This window comes from Microcebus murinus, chromosome 19, assembly GCF_040939455.1.
Source record: "Microcebus murinus isolate Inina chromosome 19, M.murinus_Inina_mat1.0, whole genome shotgun sequence".
Lineage (NCBI taxonomy): Eukaryota > Metazoa > Chordata > Mammalia > Primates > Cheirogaleidae > Microcebus > Microcebus murinus.
The window spans coordinates 15349548-15374087 of record NC_134122.1 but is presented as its reverse complement, the minus strand read 5'-3'; the positions used below and the strand labels follow the sequence as shown (position 1 = coordinate 15374087).

The following is a 24540-nucleotide window of genomic DNA, read 5'->3' as shown; positions in this document are numbered from 1 at the left end:
ATAAAAAAAAAAGTCAATGTAGGCCAAACAATATAAATCTACTTAAAAGCGTCAAATTTCAAACAGAGAACTCTGATAAACACAGGCTGGACATGTAGCTCCCCTTTGTTACTAAGCTGGTTAAGCCTGAGTACTCTTGTGAGCAGTTTAGTTACAGTGTATCATTCATTCTGTGATAACTCTTGGAAGAGGGTAAAGTTGTTAGTCTATTTTGAGATGAAAGAACCGAGGTCTACAGGGGTTATATAACTTTCCCACAGCTAGTAGGTAGCAGAACAAGAACTCAAATCAAGATCTGTCTGACTTCAGGATTCTTCTGATGCATAATGGCCCTGCATTTCTAAATGACTTTTGATGTCCGTATTGAACACTGGGAAGCTCCAATAGTCGAATGATACTGTGAGATGTCCTCATTTGGCATAGGAGAATGAGGTGCTGTTGGGATACCAGCGCCTCTGGCCTTCCGCACAACCACTGAGGGACCCTGTGTGACCCACATGTATCTGGACAGGGCCAGTGAAGATGCTGGCTGAGCAGTGGATCTGTCCATTGAAAGTGGTCCCTCGGAATTGTCCTCCAGACCTTCTTTCTTGATCATCACTGGAGGGGCCTGGAGGATCATGCTACTTCCCTTTGCCTCTGTGTATGTGGCTGGCCCCAGTATGCACTGTACATGTTCAGGTTCTGATTGGTTGTTTCTTTTCCAGGCCTTGTTCCGGACAGTGGCCATGATGGTGCCAGACTATGCCCTCATTGGGGAAATCTCCCTCTACTCTATGGGATTTCTGGACTCCAGAAGGTATATTACATTGGTTTTCCAGTGGGTTCCAAAGGCCTTAAAAGAGTGGCTTTTTGTGTGGTAGATTCAAAGTGGTTTGCCCATTGGAAGAAAAGAAAGAAACCTGAGAAACTTGCTTCCACTCACTGGCTGATCTGAGAGCACAAAGCCCTGGCCTTGGTCTTGATCCCATTTCTGACTGGAACATGGCCCAGGTTCCCAGGACAGGGTCTTCTCTCTCTTTACGTACACTTGGACCCCTATTAAAGAAAGTAGCTACTCATACCTTCCCCACCCTTTGCTCCAACATATCCACACCCACATTACTAAATGGCTTAAAGTGATACTGTAAAACATGAAATTATTCCAAAATGAAAGAGGAAAATATAATATGATTTATAATTAAATTGTTATCAATTTAGCATTTATTGACTTCGATTAATTGGGTTATCTCTCATTCAAGTATTACCCAGTTTTCTAAAACACATACACACATAGACATACACATAAGATCAGTGTCTTTGTGTGCAGCAAGAGTTATGAATAATAATTGTAAAATGGCTTTTGTGATCTATTCAAAATTTTACATTTGTCCTTTACATTGTCTTGGCCACAATCAATTGACTATTTGTTACAACAGATGTCTCCACAAAGCCCTCAGTGTCTTTGTGGCCTGGTTGCCCTTGTTTGTGATCCAAGAGACTGCAGAAAGTTTCAATAGAATGTATCACTCTTCCTAGTCCAAGAGGCAGCCTCTGTCATTTGAGGTTTAATTTATTTTTTCTATAGTAGACCTAGATTGCATTGGTTTGTCCATTCAGTTCATTTATTTATTCAATTAATAAACCTTCATTGAGCTGCTTACCTTACGCCCAGCCCTGTGCTTGGTGCTGATGCACAACACAAAGTCTTTGTTTTTAAAGTAAATCAGTTTTGTAGAGAGGATCTCCCTAAGGGGAATGTGCATAAATTATATTAGTTAGGGTAACCGTGACCCGCAAATCCCAATGGCTTCACATAACAAAAGCTTAATTTTCACTCACTAAAAATCCAAAACAGGTGTTTGTGATCAGGGGCAGTTCTCCCCCTAGGGATGGTTCAGAGACCTACGTTGCTTATAATCTCATGGCTGCAACACACGGATGGCACACAGGATCTCACGGAGAAGGTGTTTGTGGGCCAGCACTAGAAGTGGTATACATCACTGTCATTCACATTCTGCTGGCTAGAGCTCAATACGTGGCCTCCGCTAACTGTGTAGCAGGCTGGGAAATGTGCAGCTGTGTGCCAGGAAGAATAAGAAATGGCAGTGCACATAAGTACACATGTGTTAGGTGCTGTGTATATTAAATTTTGAGTTGTTTCTTAAATTAAAAAAAAAAAACAAAAAAACCAGACATTGAAAAAATTGTAATGTTACAGAAGTGAAAAAAGTGAGTTTCCCCTTAGTAACTCTGAATCCCACTCTCTGCAGGGGTCCTCAAACTTTTTAAACAGGGGGCCAGTTCACTGTCCCTCAGACCCTTGGAGGGCTGTTGGAGACTGTAGCGCAAATTCCACACAGGTGCACTGTGAGCCCGGGACCAGTCGGCTCCTAAGCAGGACAGGCAGCGATGGCAAAAACACCCAGCGGGCCGGATAAATGTCCTCAGCGGGCCTCATGTGGCCTGTGGGCCATAGTTTGAGGACTCCTGCCCTAGAGTTTAACATTGTTAATAGTTTGATGTATTCTTCCCTACCTTGTATGGGTGGATATGTGTGTGTACATACATGTAAAAGTATAATTTCGTATACAGTACATGTTATACATATGTGTGTACTTGCTTTTTTTCATCCTAACTTTGAAAGAGAGTTATTAATATAATGCTTCCATAGCTCATTATGGTAACTCTATTAAAAGACCTTCAAATGATAGGCCTTCTCCATCAAGTCCATGGGCAAGCCTGGTTTCTGAATGGGCAGGAAACAGGATGCTGGGAATGTCTGCTGAGCAGGACATGGTCCTCACTGGGGATCTGCAAACATGTCTTTGCCTTCCCAGTCTCTCCCAGAAGATTGTTGCGACCTACCGCCTGTGCTCGGAACAGCTCTCCTCCCAGCATCACTATGACTACGGTATGCGCGCTGTGAAGTCTGTGCTCACTGCTGCAGGCAACCTGAAGCTCAAGTATCCAGAGGAGAATGAAAGTGTCTTACTGCTCCGGGCCTTGCTTGATGTCAACCTGGCCAAGTTCTTAGCTCAAGATGTCCCCCTGTTTCAGGTATGCAGTATGCAGCATGCAGTTTCAGGTATGAGCTTTGGCCAAGGACCAAAGTTCAACTTCTGAAGATGAAATGTTGTCTTTGGCACCATCTCCTGATACCCTGTCTTCTCCAACCAGCATCTTTGCTGCCTGATACCCTCCCCCCAAATGTTAAATAATAATGGTGATAGCAAACATCTCTGTCTACTTCCTTATTTTTAATAAAAATGGATTCACTGATAGGATAATATTTGCTATCAGGTTTGGATAGGTGTTTTTATCTAATGTAATCAGTTTCATTTTATAATTAATTTAATGACTGTCTTCCTTGCCAGGATGTGAGCTCCATAAAGACAGAAATAGTGACTATCTTGTTCATTCCTAGTACAATAACTGTAGGATAATAAAGACTCATTAAATAGTTGCTGACTTTTAAAATTATTTAGGAAAGAAATTATGTTTTACAGATAGTGTTGACATTTGTAATTTTGGATGAGTTTTAGTGCAGGAAAAATGAGGTTTATAAGTTTTCAAAGATGTCTGTTGTCTATAGATCTCATTTTAGGAAAATGTTGAGATCACATATCTGATATGTTATCCTTTCCACCTTCTCTTAAATTCTTGTTCATAGGGAATTATATCAGATTTATTTCCTGGAGTTGTTCTTCCAAAGCCAGACTATGAAGTTTTTCTGGAGGCACTGAATAACAACATCATGAAGATGAAACTCCAGCCAGTTCCTTGGTTTATTGGGAAAATTATCCAGGTTGGTTCCTTTGCCCATATATTATTAAATGTGCCTGTTTTACTGTTTTCTGGTGGCAGATTGGAACTGAACTTACAGCAGTAAGAGATGCTTGAATAGAAATGAAGATATAAAAAAAACAAAACCTTGGCCGGGCGCGGTGGCTCACGCCTGTAATCCTAGCTCTCTGGGAGGCCGAGGCGGGCGGATTGCTCAAGGTCAGGAGTTCAAAACCAGCCTGAGCAAGAGCGAGACCCCGTCTCTACTATAAATAGAAAGAAACTAATTGGCCAACTGATATATATATAAAAAATTAGCCGGGCATGGTGGCGCATGCCTGTAGTCCCAGCTACTCGGGAGGCTGAGACAGAAGGATCGCTCGAGCCCAGGAGTTTGAGGTTGCTGTGAGCTAGGCTGACGCCACGGCACTCACTCTAGCCTGGGCAACAAAGCGAGACTCTGTCTCAAAAAAAAAAAAAACAAAACCACTTAATCACCCCCATCAGTTTTTTGCTGTGAAATTTTAGGCAAATTAGTTCACCTCTCTGAGCCTCAGTTTCCTCATCTATAAGATGATTTTGAGAGAACAGGTATGTAAAGTTCCAGATGCAGTGTCTGATGCTGTATCATTACCGACCCCACCATCGTCACAGCCTTCCTCAGCATCAGTGATGTCATTTCCCAAAGTCACACTGTTAGTTAGAAGTAAAGGTCAAGGCAGGACCCAGGTCTCCAGATTCTGGGATCAGAAACTACCTTGTGGTAAAAATAATGATTTTTCCACCTATTGTGTCAGCAAGTGAGCTAGTTTTTGACACAATTCGTTTAACCCAACATTCAATTTCTCATTGGGATTTCTGAAAACAAAGTATCTGGAGCCACTTGCCCTTCTATATACTGTTGTCTCAAGAGTCCAGGGTGGAGGGAGGGGAAGGAGAGAGGCTGTTGAGTCATTGACATCTTCCTCCCTCTTATTTCTGAGCAGTCAACTCAGTTCATCTTTATTCAATCTGCAATGTCTTTCAAGCCTGCTTGAATGTCAGCCCTACTTGATGGTTGAGGATTTTGCTTTTTTGTTCTGCAGCACCTGGAACAGTAGATGCTTAACAAACATTTGATGAATGACATTTGTCTCTTCACCCCCCCTTGTCACTACCTTCATTTAGAACCTCCCTATTGCTCACCTCCCAGGTGAAAAATAATAAGAAATTAATCTTCATAATAAAAAAATTTAATGTGTTCCCTTTCTCTGAGTGACTCACAGTCTAAAGAGAGAGATTTAAAAAAAAAACATAAAATTTCACATAAATATAAATGATCAAAGCATTTGCATTTCAACTATCACGGGCTACTTGTCACAGAGAGAGAAGAACAATAAAAAAATTCAAGAAATGAACTTCCACATAGCTGTTGATTCTCAAGGGCAGGGGATAAAATTACACGGAAGGTCATTTATATTTTACAGCATAGAGCTTGGCTCAGAAAATATATTTTCATCTGCTGAGAGTTCCAATTACGTCAGAACAGCAATTAGGCCTTAAGAAAGGAAGTTCCCAATAGAAATGCAATTTGCTAAAATGACCACCATTTTCTTTTCCTCTTTAAAAGTAAACAGCAACAGTGTAAAGAAAAGATTAGCCACATTGAAGTTGAGCAGCCCTGTGTTCAAATCCTGACGGTACCACTGATGAGCCTGGACAAGTTACATCATCTCTCTAGGGCTCAGTATCCCCACCTGTAAAAGGTAGTTAGTGATACCTGAGTAAATTAAATAATTTGGGTAATCACTTGATCCTTAGCACATAGATAGGTGGAGAGTAAATATTAGATCCCATCCCTTAAATAATCAAAAACACACACATACATTTATTCATTCATAAGCTATTTAAACAATAGATCACAAAAAGGATCCTAGTTCAGCAGAGGTAGAAATGACTGTCAGAATACTCCTCTGATCCCTCATTCTTCACTGACTTCTGACTAACTTCCAGCATGGTGAGGTTTGCTCCCCACTTCTTATATGAATGATGTCTCCCCTCCCAGATCTACGAGATGATGCTGGTAAGACACGGCTATATGATTGTTGGAGACCCCATGGGTGGCAAGACCTCTGCTTATAAAGTGTTGGCTGCAGCTCTGGGTGATTTATACGCAGGTAAAGCTCACATCCCTGGCTTCCAGGGAGAACAGGACTCCCCGCTCAGATGGCTGGCTCCATGGAGCTAATGCCAGGCTGTGCGAGTCTTGCCAGCCCTGGATCATGACGTCAGAGCTAGAAATAGAACGTGGTACACAGATGTCTGTAAGCAGAATATAAAGGGTGGGGGTAGGGGGACTTCTAACAATGGATTTCTTGTGCATGCCATTAAGGCTGGAGGAATGTTCTCAAATGCTGAACAGTGGCTTCTTCAAAGGTTCTCCAGTGAAAGAGACACTCCTGTCATTGGCCTCAACAAAATTAGTGTGAAAGCAAATCATGGCATAGTTTTGTTCTTTTTATTTTCTCTTTTCATCGATTCTTCCCTTCTCTTTCCTTCCCTTTCCTTTTCTTCCCTTTTGTTTCTTCCCTCCCTCCCTTTCTTCTTTTCTTTCTTTCCTTCCTTTTAAGGTAGAAGGTAAAAGCTCCTCCTTTTGAATCAGACTCAGACTTCAGCAAATGACTAAACCTCCCTTGTCCTCTGTTTTTGCAGCTGTAAAATGGTATGGTTGTGAGAATTAAATGAGACTGTGCAAGTAGACAACCTAGCATGGTACCTTACTCAACAAACAGAAACTATGTTTATTACCAGAGAAAGAGTTTGGGGTTTTTTGTGTGTTGTTTGTTTGTGTATAAATCACAAACCTGTGGTTTGGAAAAGCAGTCCTTTGTTGTGCATGTGTTACTTCAAGTATTTCATTTAAAACTTTGTTCTAATAACATTTAATGATTGAGTAGCTGTTGGATTTTTGAAATTTTGTTCTAAGGACTATTCTCTGCCTTAATAACTAATTTGGGTACTTCAAATTTAATTAATAATTTTGGCATTATTAATTTCATATTATTAATATTATTAATTTTGGTTAGGAAACTGAATGGAGGAAAAAGAGGCTATCCTGTTATCTTTGCCTCAGGATACTGCAGAAGTGGTTCTTTTTTTAGTTCATGGCTCATGCTCTTCAACTTTTCCTTACTTTGAAGGATCATATAAAAGTGTCATTATTTCCTGTCATGAAATACGTATGCTGTGCCATCCATTAACCTGTTGTTCCAGTTGAGTTTTAGTACTTCAACAGTGCATATTTCTCTGGAACAAATGACACTTATTGAGGAACTGAGAAAGAGGGTTCAGAGCTAAGCTAGCCCTTCAGATAAAGAAAAGTAACCATCATTTTCCAGAACCTGTCAGCTGTTCCCTCATCTCCAGTAAAAGCCAAGGTTCTTAGGCCATGAGAGCAGGCACACAGAGAGGGCTGATAATATGGCTTCACTCTCCCTTTCTGCTTGAGTTCTTTGAGGCCCACTCAGTTTTCTTTAGTCCTGGATATGACTGGCACATTTGCCCTGTTTGAAATGAAGCTCAGAAGAAAGTATGATGAGAAACTAATGACTCTAACGACACAACAATTTCAGGCATTGCCTATGCAGATACCCCAATCTTTATTAGGACTCAGCACATGTTTCATAAGGACTTTCCTTATATAGCATATTGATAAAGGTTGACTGATCTTTGAGATGGCATTATTCTTGTTTAACATGCTGGTCTCACCAGAGCCTTTTGTAACTGACATTGGACCTTCTTGCCCAGCCAACCAGATGGATGAGTTTGCTGTGGAGTATAAGATCATCAACCCCAAGGCTATCACCATGGGGCAACTGTATGGGTGCTTTGACCAAGTGAGCCACGAGTGGACGGATGGTGTCCTTGCCAATGCTTTCCGGGAGCAAGCGTCTTCAATGTCTGATGACCGCAAGTGGATTGTATTTGATGGGCCAGTAGATGCTGTTTGGATTGAAAATATGAACACTGTTCTGGATGACAATAAAAAGGTACTCTGATATCAATTTTACATGGATGAGATATGAACTCTTTTATTGAAGTAAATGATCTATCAAAACTGTATAAAGACAAGCCAAACACAGTGGCTCACGCTTGTAATCCTAGCACCTTGGGAGGCCAAGGTGGGAGGATTGCTTAACCCAAGAGTTTAAGACCAGCCTGGTCAACATAGAGAGATTTTGTCTACAAAAAATTAAAAAATTAGTTGGGTGTGGTGGTGCATGTCTGTAGTCTCAGCTACTCAGGAAACTGAGACAGGAGGATTGCTTGAAACCAGGAGTTCAAGGTTACAATGAGCTACGACCATGCCACTGCACTCCAGCCTGGACAGCAGAGCAAGATCCTGTCTCTAAAAAACAAAAACAAAAAAAAACCCAGTCTATATAAAGACATACATTTATTACACTAAGAATACATGTCCCACAAGAGAATAACAGTTATCAATTTAATTATGCTTCCATTTGTACTTGTGGTCAATTAGCTAACTGTGTCTAGAGACAATGTTGTATAGTGGTTCAAAGTGTTGGTGCTGGCATCAGAGTGGACTCCCAGCTCTACCATTGAGCTGTGTAATATTGGCAGGTGACATGACTTCTTTGAACCTCAGTTTCCTCATTTGTAGAAAGGTAATAATAAAATGAGTTGTTGATAATTAAATGAGATTGTACATATGTAGTATCTGATATATGGGATATGTTTTAGTTTCCATTGCTACATAACAAACTACCCTAATACTTAATGGCTTAAAACAACCATTTATTTTTCTCAAGATTTTGCGGCTGGGAATTTTGAAAGGGCTCAGCTGGACAATTGGTCTCTAGTTTTTTTTTTGTTTGTTTGTTTGTTTTTTGGGACAGAGTCTCACTCTGTCACCCAGGCTAGATTGCAGTGGTGTCAGCCTAGCTCACTGCAGCCTTCAACTGGTGGGCTCAAGCAATCCTCCTGCCTCAGCCTATTGAGTATCTGGACTACAGGTGCACGCTACCATGCCCAGCTAATTTTTCTGTTTTATTGTAGAGACAGGGTTTTGCTCTTGCTCAGGCTAATCTTGAGCTCCTGGCATGAAGTAATCCTCCCACCTTGGCCTCCCAGAGTGCTAGGATAACAGGCATGAGCCACCGTGCCCAGCCTGGTCTATTAATAAAATTCTTATGATATCAGCTGGGGCAGCCAGGGCTGGAAGAAACACAGACAAAATGGCTTCTTCACTCCATGTCTGGAGGCTTATCCCTTTTTGGCCCCTTTCTCTCTCTCTTGCTCTCTCTCTCTCTCTCTCAGTAGCACCTTGTCTTTCAGGCCACTACATGTGGCTTGGGCTTCTCATTTGATGGTCTGCGTAGTGGCACTTCTTATGTGGTGGCTGACTTCCAAGAGGCAGGAAATGAATGTTTCTAAGAAATCAAGGGCCATGCTTAGAACTAACACAGCATCACTTTCTCTGAATTCTGATGGTCAAAGAAGTCACAGGGCCTACCCAAGAAGTAGAAAAACAGACTCTGTCTCTTGATGGAGGAGGGCAAGGTCACATTGCAAAAGTGCATATAGGATGGGAGGTGTCATCGCAGCAGTCTTTGGAAAATAGATTCTGCCCCAGTAAATATAGTAGCTGAAGAGCCTGAACTCTGGAGCCAGACAGCCTGGGTTCGAATCCTGGCCTTGGACCAGCTATGTAACCTCAGACAAGCTATTTAATCTCTCAATGCCTCAATTTCATCATCTGTAAAATGGGGATATTAGTATCTTACCTCATAGTGTTGTCAGGAAGACTAGATAAGTTAATATCTGCAAACTGCTTCTAATAGTGCCTGGCATATAGCAAGTGCTATATAACTGTTTGTTAAAATAAAATAAAATTTATCACCATTTCAAGGAAGAGTTCCTACACTGAATATACATTATTATATAATCAAAAAATATTTTCTAATTGTCTTTAATAAAATGTCACAAGACTAAGAGTGAGTCATGCTCAACAATGAGAGGCCTTATTATCTAAATTATACATATACATAATTATAGCATGTGCATAATTTTGATTATATAATAGATAAAAATAGCAATAAGTTTTATGACATGATATGGACCATCTTATATAAATTAACTGTACAAATGTATCAGTTGGTCTTGAGATTAGAAGTATAAACACAATCATAACCAGTGAATTTTTTAATATCTCTTCTGGGCTCTGGGTGTAAATCAAACCACAGTCACAGGTGTGGTACTATTTTACTTTTCTTGATATTCAGGGATGACATAGCTGGTGGTGTCAGCCCCGTAACAGCTGTGACCTTTCTGGGGATGCATGCAGTGACCTGTCTCAAGATGTGTTTGATGTGGGCAGGTTCATGTGCAGGGAAGTTTTTAACCACAAATTAGGATAAACAAAAGGGATCAGTGGTTTTTCCTCTTCTTTCATCAGAGACAAAGACCCCAGACCTTTTCTTTTGATTTAAACATCTCACTAGAACCCATGCTGTACCACTGACTTAGTGTGTTAACATATTCCAAGCCTTTCTCATGTCATTGCACTGCTTTCCAGGGACATGCCTGCTAAACAGTAGGGCTTCTGATGCTTTTTTATTCCATTCCAAAAAGGATTTATGAAAGGTTCTTGTCACTCTAGCCGTGGACTAGTCCATGTGGGTATTCAAAAAGGAGTCTTTTATGAGTGACCTGAGCAAATAAAATAGGATCCGTATGTGCGGTTAAGTTCTATGTCAAATACCGAGAAGGGAACTGTGAAACTCAGCATGGTGTGATAACTTCCTGATTCTTCATCTAAGATTGTTTCTAAGGTCAGTGATTTCCTGACCTCCTGGTTTAAAATTGCAACTCACCACACCATGACTGAGAGCTCCCCAACCCCCTCTTCTCCTTTATTTTTCTCCAGGGCATTTTTTACCATGTTAAATACTATATATTGTGCTTATTTTCTGTCACCTCCCAGCAGAATGTAAATCCCAAAAGGACAGGGACTTTGGTTTTATTTTATGCACCTAGAACAGTGCCTGGCACATAGTGGATGCTCAAGAAATACTCGTGGAATGAATTCAAATTTGTCTCCACTGAAACCTTGCCCTTGCAGATGGAATTAACCCCTGTATCCACCCCTCCCCTCTGCTTTGCATATTCAGCTGTGTTTAATGAGTGGAGAGATTATCCAGATGAGCCCCAAGATGAGCCTGATCTTCGAGCCAGCCGACCTTGAGCAGGCCTCACCAGCCACTGTGAGCAGGTGAGGCAGCAAAGCTCTAAAAATCCACAAGAGTGATTCAGCCCTAGCAGATTGCCTATATTATCTGTTTCTCACTTAGATTTTCCATAAAATCAGTCCTCAATCCACACTGCTGGTGGGAATGTAAAATCCAGCATGCTCTTTGGAAAAGAGTTTGACCTTGTCTCCTAGAGTTGAGCCTTCATATGCCCATGACCTGCCAATTCTGCTCCTCAGTACATACTCAGTAAAAAACTTCTGCCCACATACAATAGATCTGTACAAAAATATTCACAATGGCATAATTTGCAGCAATAAACACTTAGAAACAGCTCAAATGTCCATTAACAAAATGTAAGATAGTCAGAAATTATGATTTTATATATAGCATTCGAAATAAATGAACTACACTGATGTATGACTATACAAATAAATCTTAGTAACTATCCTAAGGCTAAAATATTAGCAATATTATGTATAAAAGTAAGTCCATAATACTACCCACAGCATGGTACCTTTTTTCAATGTTAAAAGCAAATAAAACAAAAATATATACATTTTAGGAATATACAGAAATGCTATAAAACTCTATAAGAAGGAAAGAGATCGTGGGGAAGATGAATGCAAGATTTAAGATGCTGTGTTATCTCAGGTGGAGAAACCTAGGGAAGAGGATGAGGAGTACCATGTAATTAGATGAAGGTTATTGCCAAGATCCATTAAGGCCTAACATGGTGTCTGACATGCAATAGGCGCTCAATGATTGTTAGCCGGTATGAGGAACTAGCAAGAGAGCACCTAGATTGGTCCTCTGTCTGTGCTTCCCAGGTGCGGGATGATCTACATGGAGCCCCATCAGCTAGGCTGGAAGCCGCTGAAGGATTCCTACATGGACACCCTGCCCTCCATCCTCACTGAGGAGCACAAGGAATTGGTGAGACCCTCAAACCCCTTTCCTTCCCCTTCCTTATCTCCCTACTCCTCATCTCAAGGACCTTCTAGAAACCTCCTCACCTTCGTGGTTCAGGAGGCAGGAAGAGGGAGGGAATTCTCTGGCTGTCTGCAGTTATCTTATTTCCTGGCTGCTGGCCATTTTCCAACTTTTCTCTTCATGTGGGGGGAAGAAGTGGTGCAGTCAATTTCTCCTTCCTCTTCCTCTTTCTCCATCACACCTCAGCTCCCCATCAGATAATCCCAGTGCTGAGGAACATCCTTTATGGTGGCTGGAATGTTCCCCCTTGTTCCCATTGCCCCAGTAGCACACATCTCTAGAAGTTTCTCTAGAGATGGGCCAGTTTAGGAAGAGCCGTGCTCCTTCTTGTGCTGCCCTGTGACCCAAACTCCACACCTCCCAGCTCAAGGGAGCTGGAACCAGTTAGAAACACTTTCATCACAGCCACAGTGAGTGACTGTTCCCTTCCTCCCTACTTAAAAGAAGAAAAGTTCAGGTTGGGTGTGTACCTGACCGCACTGTCAGGCCAGGGGAGCAGGAAGGGAGAAGCTGCGTTAATAGTTCCTTTTGCTCTTCTCTGCATTAATAGAGATGCTTAGGAAAGTCCCCACTGAGGAAGCTAAGAAGTGTCTGAGTTGGGTTCTATTCCTGCTATGGAAATGCTCCAGGGGATTATGTAGAACAGCTCCATGTCTGTCACCTCTTATATACATGCATAATATATGAACACATGCACTTATACAAGTACATATCCACATGCACGTTCAAGGACCAATCTACACACACATAACAAAATCTGCCAAGTCCTCATACATATAACGTCTTTTAGGGACTCTCCAATGTCCTTGGCACAAAGTCTAATTCCCTGCCAGGGAATTAGAGGGCCAGTGAGACTGAGACTACCAGGGCCAGTGAGACTCTGTGGTCTGGCCCTGCCTGCCTCTGCAATCTCATCACCTGCTCTCTTCCTCAGCCCCAGCTTATACTCTCCAGCCGTCCTGTCTTGTTTCCAAGACAACCCCAGGTTTTACCACCTCAAGGCTTTTGCTGTTTTTATTCCTCTTCCTGGAAATCTTGCCCCAGTTTATCACATGGCTCACCCTCATCATACACGTCTCAGCATAAGGTCTCCTCCTCCAGGAAGCCTTCCCTAGCTACCCTATATAAACCCTTCCTGTTATTCTCCATTATAACACCTTTCTGTTTCCTGCTAGCATTTTCCATGGTCTGCAAGAACTGTATTTATTTCCTTGCTTGTTTAGTTATTTACTGTTTGTCTTCCCTGCCCCTCAGACTGTACGCTTCATGAGGGCAGGGGCCTTGTCTATCTTATCCATTGTTTATTCTCTGCACTACTACAACGCAATCAGTAGATGCTCAATAAATGTTTGTTGACTGAATGAATAAACCACATATCCATGTATACATGTATATTCATATACACACAAAAATGCATCCCCTTATGCTCATACCTAAGTATATGTTTATTTAGTGATGGCCTGCCTCCTTCCAAAAAAAAGCAACTTAATATATTGGTACAGAGAAAATCACAAAGCATAACAAAGATAAAAAACACCAGGAGAAAAGTGAGTCAAATAATTTTTTAAAAAAATATATGGGGTGTGGAGCAGAGGTGAGAGATAAGAATCATGATACCCCCAAATAAGTATCATATATACATATGTACATATGGTGGGTTACTCAGAATGAGCCCCAAACTTAGCTCTGTGTTTTCTATGGCCACTTTATGCAGGAGTCCTGCCTCACCAATGTCCAACAGTCTTTTGTAAATTAATTGTTTAGTATTTCGAACATTTTTTATAAAAACAAAGTCAGAAATAGTAGTTGGGTCATGCATTCTGTAGCTAACTCAGAGTATCTCTAAGCCTCTCTGAATACCCCGCTCTGGGCAGGGGTATGGAGATGGGAAACTGAGTCAACATAGCCTATGGGCAGCACAGTCTTAGAACCATGAAGGAGGAAGCTGAGACAGGAGTCTTGCTGCCTGTGTGAGTTTTCTCCAACGTACTTGCACTCAAAAGTAATCGGCAGTCTTACCAGCATCTCCAGCCTCCCAGAGTAGACCAAGCTCTTGGTCTTCAACTCACTTTCCAGTAATGTATCCAGATCTCACATGCCTTTCTACTCTCAGGTCAATGACATGTTCATGTGGCTCGTCCAGCCCTGCCTGGAATTTTGTCGCCTTCATTGTAAATTTGTTGTCCTGACATCTCCCATCCACCTTGCCTTCTCAATGATGAGACTGTACTCCTCTCTCCTTGGTAAGTGCTACCCATGATTCTTAAGCCACATGGAGTTGGGGGTACCTTGTCTGTTTCCCCCGTTCCTGCCCTTTTGCCCCTCTAGTTACAATGGATCTGGATGTTTGGGCTAGAACATGAAAGTCTTTGGAGTATAGTCAGTAGAGTTGGGTGGGGAAAGTCAGTGTATTTAGTCCTGATCTGACATTGATTTTTCTGGGTGTTCTTGAGCAAATTACCCTATCCTTCCTTAATCTAAATTTCCTCATCCACACAATGGGAGTAATAATTCCTGACCTTTTTACCTTTAGAGGTATCCTAAAGGAAGATGGATTTAAATGTCACATATGCATATGTCTCAGAAAACATTTTCTGAAAACATATATAGGAAGTTTGCATATGTTAAGAAAACTTACATATAAAAATCTGAATTCACAAGACATATAGATACACTGTAAGAAGGCTAATCACATTAGTGTCTAAAAATAGGGGACTTCTTCAGGACATTTAAAGCAATGGTTCATGATTTATATACTTCCTAAGGTAAAATCAGATTTCTTTATAACTATCCACATAAATCAAATTTTACTGGATTCTCCTGGAAATGACAAAAGATGTGTCCCTTTAGAGTACTTTTATGTATATCGTTTCATTTTCAAGATGGCACTTTTGAAACTCAAGATGAATCTTCTATATAACTCCTGGTACATGAACATATTTTCTCTGCTCATTGCCTCCAAAGCCATTGTAGATAGATCAAAATGTATAGATCAAAAATGTAACATGGTGAGCAGCTAAGTGGAGAACTTCCAAATGTTTTTTATTTTCAAAAATTAAATTCTGAGGCAATTTTTTCAGAAACACACCAATTACATAAAATATCATATATTCACATTATTATTTGTAAGTTTTGCATATTTTTGCAAGCTCTGTCTACTGTCCTTGTGTAACATTTCCTAAGAAAGAAGGCATAAGCATAAAAAATGGATGCATTGTCTCCAACCCTGAGTGACCTCACCTCTGATAATGGATATTAATCCAGAATATATAAAAACCCCTAAAATTCAACAATAAAAATATAAACAACATAATTCAAAAATGGGTAAAAGGTCTGAGAATGATGGCTTATGCCTGTAATCCTAGCACTTTGGGTGGCTGAGGCAGGAGGATCACTTGAGATCAAGAGTTCAAGACAAGCCTGAGCAAGAGCAAGACACTATCTCTACAAAAAATAGAAAAATTAGGCCGGGCGCGGTGGCTCACGCCTGTAATCCTAGCACTCTGGGAGGCCGAGGCGGGTGGATTGCTCGAGGTCAGGAGTTCAAAACCAGCCTGAACAAGAGCGAGACCCCGTCTCTACTATAAATAGAAAGAAAATTAATTGGCCAACTAATACATACAGAAAAAATTAGCCGGGCATGGTGGCGCATGCCTGTAGTCCCAGCTACTCGGGAGGCTGAGGCAGTAGGATCGCTTGAGCCCAGGAGTGTGAGGTTGCTGTGAGCTAGGCTGCCGCCATGGCACTCACTCTAGCCTGGGCAACAAAGTGAGACTCTGTCTCAAAAAAAAAAAAAAAAAATAGAAAAATTAGCTGGGCATGGTGGTACATGTCTGTAGTCCCAGCTACTTGGGAAGCTGAGGTGGGAGGATTGCTTGAGCCCAGGAGTTTGAGGTTGCAGTGAGCTATGATGACACTACTGCACTCTAGCCTGGGCAATAGAGTGAGACCCTGTCTTAAACAAACAAACAAAAATGAGTAAAGGACTTGAATAGACATTTCTCCAAAGAAGATAAATGGCCAATAAGTACATGAAAAGATGTTCAACATCACTAATTGTTAGGGAAATGTAAATCAAAGCCACATGAGATACCACTTCTCACCTATTAGAACAGTTAAAATAATAATAATAATAATAATAAAAACCAGAAAGTAAATGTTAGTGAAGGTGTGGAGAAGTTGGAGCCCTTGTGCACCACTGGTGGTAATGTAAAATGTTACAGCTGTTGTGAAAAATAGTTTGGTGGTTTCCTAAAAAAGTAAATGTAGACTTATATGATCCAGCACTTTCACTTCTGGGTTTATAGCCAAAAGAATTGAAAGCAGAGACTCAGATATTTGTATTATACAACCATGTTCATAGCAGTTTGTTCACATTAGTCAAAAGGTGGAAGCAACTCAAGTGTCCATCAGTGGATGAACAAAATGTGGTATAATCATACAATGGAATATTATTCAGCCTTAGAAAGAAAGGAAATTCTGACACATGCTACAGCATGGATGAACACTGAATACATTACGCTAAGTAAAATAAGCCAGTCACAAAATGACTGTATGGGCTATATGACATACATAGAGTAGTCAGATTTATAGAGGCAGAAAGTAGAATTCTGGTTACAAGGGAGGTAGAGGGAGGATGGAAGAGGAAGCTGTTGTTTAATGGGTACAGGGCTTAAGCTCTGCAAGATAAAAAGAGTTCTGGATATAAATGGTGGTGATGGTTGTACAACAATCTAAATGTACTTAGTACCACTGAGCTGTACAACTAAAAATAATCAGATGGCAAATTTTATGTTGTGTGTATTTTACTGCAATAATAGCATGTATGTGATAAGGGATCTGGTCACCTTCATGGACAAAATCAGCCAGTTCCCAGCTTTGACATCTGTGGCACTATGCACCTTGCCCTGAGGTTCCCTTTTCTCGCTTTTAGATGAAATCAGAGACATAAAAGAGGAGGAAATGGAATTTACTGAAGGCATGTCAAGTCAACAAATCTTCCTCTGGCTGCAAGGACTGTTCCTCTTTTCCTTGGTATGGACCGTGGCTGGCACCATCAACTCGGACAGCAGAAAGAAATTTGATTTGTTTTTCCGCAACCTGATCATGGGCATGGACGATCGCAACCCAAGGCCCAAAAGCGTCAAACTGACCAAAAATAACATCTTTCCAGAAAGAGGTAATTTAGTACCTGTTTGTTATGTCCTAGTATAATAGTTTGAATTATGTGTCTTAAACCCAACCAAAATGTGCAGACCATGTGAGCCCCTTACAAGAGCCAAGGAAGATTTTGCAGCTTTCCTAGGTGGGTTCACTTCTTCAGAGCTGGCTCATGTAAGTAAGAGTGGGTGGTCCTAAAGTCAGAGTCTTATGGGATTATGTAACTGCTTTTGTAATTTGGAAAAAGATGATATGATAGTTTTATTTTTGCAAAAAATTACTCATAATTCCATCACCCAAACAGAATGAGAAATATTGTCACCTTTTTTCTTACTCCTTTCTGTTTCTATATTCTGTGTGTTTACATACCTTCATATCATGGTGATTATGGTATTAATATTTTTTAATGTTGTCATTATATCTAATATCATACTGAAATGTTTTCGATTTTGCTACATACATTATCTTCAAAATGATCACTTCCAGCCATTTAATGGCTATAAATATTTTCCTATGTGTGCAACATCATGTACTATAAGAAAGATATTTCTTTTAAGTAGCTTTTACTGTTTTTCTACCATCCAAGTAAGACATATAAGATTTAGAAAATACAGAGAAGAGAATAGAAGAAAATTAAGATCAGTGGTCATTGTTCTGTCTGGAAATACCACATTTTGTGTTTTTACTTTCAGGTTTGTTTTTTTTTATTTCTGCAACATAATGAGGGTCATATTATGAATATTTTCCAAATAGCCTTACTTTTTGTGACCGTAAAAAACAAGTATGTGAAGGGCCATGAGGGAACTTCCAGGGATGACAGCAATGTTGTATATATTAGGAGGGACTTAGGCTACACAGATATGTGCATTTGCCAAAACTTAATAATTGTGGGCTTAAGAGGTGTGCATTTCATTGCACATAAAATTTATATCAAAAGAAAAAGTATATAAACAAATACTGACCCCTAGTTAATGATATACATGTGAAGTATTTATGAGGAAGTGTATAGACTTTGCAATTGATTTTGAAATGTTTCAAAAAATAATATGGATTAACAATAGAGAGATGAACAGGTGTGTGATAAAAAAAAAGCTAATGGTAAAATCTAGGCGGTGGGTATAGAAATGTTCAATGTACAATGTTTTCAGTGTTTCTGTATGTTTGAATGTTTTGTAATAATAAAATGATGAATGAGCAAGTAGGTAGCACCACCCCTACCCACAGACTCTTCCCTGCACACCTTGCACATTTCATGTAATCAGTGCAGTTCATCTGATACATGTTGGATCACTGCATGGAGACCCTGTATCAATCCATTGGTTAGATAGTAGAACATTCTCTTTTTTTCTTTGTGGCTTGGGAGATTTTGTTTCTCTTTTTATTGTGGTAAAATATACATAGCATAAAATTTACCATTTTAACCATTTTTAATTGTTCAAGTCAATAATATTAAGTACATTCACATTTTTGTACAACCATCACTATCCATCTCTAGAACTTTTTTCATCTTCCCCAACTGAAACTCCACTCCTGTTAAACTACAGTTCCCCATTATCCCTCCCCCCCTGCCCTGGCAACAAACATTCTACTTTCTGTCATCATAAATTAGACTATACTGTGTACCTCACATAAGTGGAATCATACAGGGATTCCAATCATACAGGAATCATATCATTTTGTGACTGGCTTATTTCTATTAGCATAATGTCTTCAGTTTTTTCATCCATGTTGTAGCATGTGTCAGAATTTGCCTCCATTTTAAGACTGAATAATATATCATTGCATGTGTATACCACATTTTTTAAATCCATTTGTCTGTCTATAGATCCTTGCATTACTTCCACCTTTTAGCTATTGCGAATAAAGCTGCTATGAACATAGGTGTACAAATATTACCTTTTTGAGCCTCTGTTTTCTTTTTGGTGTGTACCCAGAAGTGAAAATCTGGATCATATGGTAATTCTATGTTTAATTTTTAAGCAACTGTCATAATGTTTCCGATAGAGGCTACACCATTGTACATTCCCACTGACAATGCACAGTGTTCCGATTTCTCTACGTCCTCACCAACACTTGTTATTTTCTCTGTGTGTGTTTTTATATTAGCCATCCTGATAGGTATGAAGCTTATTCTTATTTTTTAAGAAAAAATATAAATAGATCATACAATAAAAAGGAATATATAATAAAAAAGACAATCACTATTAACATTTTGTTGACCATCCTTTTAGACATTTTCCTATACATATATGTATCTTGAGATTTATTGTTAGAAATGTGAAAGCATTCTATACTTTTATCTTCTAATGTTTACTATCATTAACAATGTTGTGATGAACAATGTTCTGGTAGCTACAGATTTGCTTAATCCATGATTATTTTCTTATAATATTAATGATTTCCTAGAAATAAAGTTGCTAAATCAAAAACAAAAACCGAAAATTTTAAAGCTTTTGACTGCTAAACTTCCCTTGTGCCCTACCAACACTGAATGTTAGGTTTTCAAAATCTAGAGCAATTTGAAATGAAAACGATATCTTGTTTTAACTTTCTTCTTTGAAAAAAATTTTTAGCAGATACTTTTAAAGCAGTTTTAGGTTTATAGAAAAATTGTGCAGTATCCTTCAAACATGAAGAAGAACAAAAAAGAAAATTTGCGCAGAAAGTACAGAGAATTCCCGTATGCTCCTCACCCACACAAACATAATTTTCCCCTATTATTAACATCTTGCATTACTGTGGTATTATTGTTACAATTGATGAACCAATATTGTTAAGTTATTACTAACAAAGTTTGCATGAAGGTTCACTCTTTGTCATGCAGTTCTATGCGTTTTGACAAATGTACCATGTCATGTATTCACCATTACAGTATCATGCAGAATAGTTTTATCCCACCCAAAGAATCCCTGTGTCTCACCTATTCATCCTCCCTTCCTTACCCTGAGCTCGTGACAGCCACTGATTTTGTTACTGTCTCTATGGTTTTGCCTTTTCCAAGACATGATGTACTTGGAATCATATAGTATGTGGCCTTTTCAGACTGGCTTATTTCACTTAGCAGTTAGGAATATGCATTCAAGTTTCCTCCATGGCTTTTTGTATCTGGATAGCTCATTTTTCAAATCACTGAATAATAATTTTTGGCAATTATAAATAAACCAGCTATAAACATTCATGTAAAGGTTTTTTGTGGATGTGATTTTTCAATCAATTCACGTGGTAAATACCTAGAAGTGCAGTTGTTAGATCATATGTTAAGCCTATGTCTAGCTTAGCAAGAAACTACCAAACTGTCTTCCAAAGTGTAACCATGTTGCATTCCCACCAGCAATGATTGAGAGTTCCTGTTGCTCTACATCTATGCAACATTTGTTGTTGTCAGTGTTTTGGAATTTAGCCATTCTAGTAGGTGTGTAGTACTATATTATTGTTGTTTTAATTTGCAATTCCCTAATGACACGTGATGTTGAGCATCTTTTCATATTCTTATTTGCCATCTGTATATCTTTGGTGAGGTGTCTGTTCAGATACTTTGCCCACTTTTTAATTGGGTTGTTTCTTTTCTTTTCCTTTCTTTCTTGGAGATGGGATCTCACTGTGTTGCCCAGGCTGGAGTGCAGTGGCTATTCATAGACATGATCATAGCACTGTAGCCTCAAACTCCTGGCCCCAAGCAATCCTCCCAGACTGTGGCTTATCTTTCCTTCTCTTAAAAATATCTTTTGCATATCAGAAGATTTTAATTTTAATGAAGTCCGACTTTTCAATTTTTTTCCTGTCATCTTCCAGATGTTTTATAATTTCATGTTTACATTTAGGTCTATGATCCATTTGGAATTAATTTTGTGAAATATATAAGGTCTGTGTCAAGAGTCTTTTTTTTTTCTTACATGTAAATGTCTACTTCTTCCAGAAACAATTATTGAAAAGACTATTTTTCTCAATTGAATTGTCTTTGCTCCTTTGTCAAAGGTCACTTGACTACATTTGTGTTGGTTTGTTTTTGGACTCCTTAGCCTGCTCCACTGACCAGCTTATCTGTTCTCTTAAAAATACCATACCATCTTGATTACTGTAGCTTCATAGTAAGTCTTGATGTTGGGTAATGTTAGTGCTCCAACTTTATTGTTCTTCAACAAAGAACCCCTGTTGGCTACCCTGAGTCCTTTGCCTTTCCATATAAACTTTAGAATCAGTTTGCCAATATCCACACAAGTACTTGCTGGGATTTTTTATTGGGATTGTGTTGAATTTACAGATCAAGTCAAGAAGCACAGACATCTTAACAATTTTGAGTCTTCCTATCCATAGACATGGATTATTTCTCCATTTATGTAAACATTCTTTGATTTCTTTGGTTAGAATTTTGTAGTTTTCCTAATATAGAGGAAATAGAACATTTTTGTCAAATTTATACATTTGTATTTCTCCCTTTTTTGGTGCTAATGCAAATAGTATTGTGTTTTTAATTTCAAATTCCACTTGTTCATTACTGGCATATAAAAAAGCAGTTGACTTCTTTTATATTAATCTTGAGTCCCGCTACCTTGCTATAATCACTTATAAGTTCCAGGAGTTTTTTATTTATTCTTTGGGATTTCCTACATAGATAATCATACCATCTATAAACAAAGACAGTTTTATTTCTTCCTTCCCAATATTTTACTTCATCTTCTTGTCTTATTCCATTAGCTACGATTTCTAGTATAATGTTGAACAGGACTGATGAGAAGGAACATCTTTATTTTGCTCTTAATCTTAGCGGGAAAGCACCTAGTTCCTAACCCTTATATATGATGTTAACTGTAAGTTTTGTGTTGATATTCTTTATCAAGCAAGGAAGTTCCCTCTATTCCTAATTTACTGAGAGTTCTGATCATGAGTGGATGTTGGATTTTGTCAGATGCTTTTTCTGAATATATTATGATCATTATTTTTTCCTTTAGCCTGTTGATGCGATGGATAACAATTGATTTTCAAATGTTTAACCAGCTTTATACACCTCAAATAAATCCTCCTTGATTGTGGTATGTAGTTATTTTCATACATTGTTGAATTTGATTTGTTAGTATTTTATTGAGAATTTTCGCTTCTACGTTGATGAGAAATACTGGTCTGTGGTTTTCTTTTCTTGTAATGTCTTTGTCTGGCTTTGATATTAGAGTAATGATGGATTCATAGAAAGCATTAGAAAATGTGCTGTCTGCTTCTATATATTTTCTGGAAGAGATCATGGAGAGTTGATCTCATTTCTTAAATATTTGATCAAATTCACTAGGGAACCCCTCTGGGACTAATAATTTCTCTTTTTAAAGGTTATTAATTGTTGATTCAATTTCTTTAGTAGATAAAGGCCTATTCAAATTACCTATTTCTCTTTTTGTGAGTTTTGGTAGATCATATCTTTCAATGAATTGGTCTATTTTATTTAAGTTATAAAATTTGTTGGCATAAATTTGTTCATAAAATGTCTCTATTATTCTCTTAATATCCATGGAATCAGTAGTGGTGGCCCTTCTTTTATTCCTGATGTTAGTACTTTGTATCTTTTCCCTTTTTTCCCTTGGTTAGCCTGGCTAGAGATTTGACAATTTTATTAATCTTTCAATGATACATCTTTTGGTTTTGATTTTCACTATTGTTTTTCTGTTGTCAATTTCACTGATTTCAGCAATAATTTTTCTTTTTTCATGCTCATTTTTTATTTCATTTGCTCTTATCTTTTTACTTTCTTAAGATCGATGCTTAGATTATTGATTTTAGATCTTTCTCCTTTTCTAATATATGTGTGTGTGTACGTATATATATATTCAATGTTATAAATTTCCCTCTAAGCTTTGCTTTCACTGCACCCCACAGATTTTTTAAGTTCTATTTTCATTTTCATTTATTTCATAATACTTTAAATTTTCTCTTGAGACTGCTTTGATCTCTGTGTCATTTTGAAGTGTGTTGCTTAATTTGCAAATATTTGGGGATTTTTCAGCTATCATTCCTCTTATTGATTTCTAGTTTAATTCCACTGTGGCCTGAGAGTATGCATTGTATGATATCTATGCCTCTAAATTTGTTAAAGGTTTATGGCTCCGAATGTGATCGCTCTTGGTAAACGGGCCATGTGAACTTGAGAATAATGTGTAGTCTGCTGTTGTTGGATGCAATAATCTATAAATGTCAATTACATCTAGTTGAGTGATGATGGTGCTGTTCAGTTTAACTATATTCTCACTCATTTTCTGTTAGCTGTCAATTACTGATAGAGGGATGTTCAAGTATCCAACTATAATATCAGATTTGTCTATTTCTCCTTGAAATTCTATCAGCTTCACTTCATGTATTTTAGCATTCTGTTCACATTTAAAATGTTAAAATGGTATCTAATTTAAATTTCCTCTCTTTTTAATTAGAAGTGAGGTTGAATTATATATATGGTGGTAGTTTGTTTTTCATATGTTCTTTTTTTAATGTTCTATTGTAGGCTTTGTTTTTGTTTTTACAGACTGTGTCTAGATATAGGTCTGCTTTTGTTTATTTTGTCTGTAATGTGTTATGTCCCTTCAGTCAGCAAGGGAAAATTTTATGCTCCAGCTTCCAAGTCTGTTGTCTCCTCTTTCCTTATTTTTGTGTTTTTGTTTTTTCTAGGTGGACTTTTCATTATAATATTAGTTACCCACAGCTTCAATTATTCTCTTTACTGCCTTGAATTATTTTAATCCTGCCTTTGTATCTTTTGTTACCTTGCTCTCCTCTCTTAGTATAAGGATTGAAAGTACAGGCTGTGCAGTAAAACTGTCACAGTTTGGATCTTGGCTCCAACACTTCACAGTTGGGTGACCTTGAGCATCTTCCTAATCCCCTCTCAGTTTCCTCAATTATAAAATGGGGACAGTAATAATAACGGTGAGAGCTCCTGAAAGGCCTTTCCTCACTTTGTAGAACGTTGTCTTCTGGACTTTTCATGATCTAGGAGCCATGGTATAAATAGATATCTCAAACAAATGCTGGAGGAACCACACTGGGGAGTGTACATTAAGAAAAGCAAGCAGACCTTTGGGGGATTTTCGTGAGGTTGGGTTCACATCATCTGCATCCTCGTTTGTCAACCCAGGGATTTCTTTGTCCAGCAAGTGCTAAATTTCCCTTTATTAACCTATTCATTGTGTAACTTTTGAAAAGTCATTCTCTTCTCAGTTGAAATGTTTACCTTATTTTCTCACGTGGAGGAGAGGAAAACAGAGCTGCGGTGGAGGTTGGAAAGGGAAACAGTCATTTATTTCCCTGGATTTCTGCTTTCTCCCCTTTCTAGTCTTGTACCCAGACCAGAGTTTAAGTTATAATCATAATACAAAGAGAATAGGACATGCAACTCTGA

General features: G+C 38.7%; 1 protein-coding gene across 1 annotated transcript in view; it reads left to right on the top strand.

Moving 5' to 3' along the window:
* DNAH3 (dynein axonemal heavy chain 3) overlaps positions 1–24540 on the top strand; it is a 146391-nt gene that overhangs the window by 60992 nt on the left and 60859 nt on the right. The window contains exons 32-40 of the mRNA XM_012790154.3: positions 708–799; positions 2820–3039; positions 3653–3787; positions 5810–5921; positions 7552–7793; positions 10935–11035; positions 11843–11948; positions 14119–14248; positions 16939–17184. Coding sequence (XP_012645608.2) covers positions 708–799; positions 2820–3039; positions 3653–3787; positions 5810–5921; positions 7552–7793; positions 10935–11035; positions 11843–11948; positions 14119–14248; positions 16939–17184 — 1384 coding nt within the window. The remainder of the gene's footprint in view (positions 1–707; positions 800–2819; positions 3040–3652; positions 3788–5809; positions 5922–7551; positions 7794–10934; positions 11036–11842; positions 11949–14118; positions 14249–16938; positions 17185–24540) is intronic.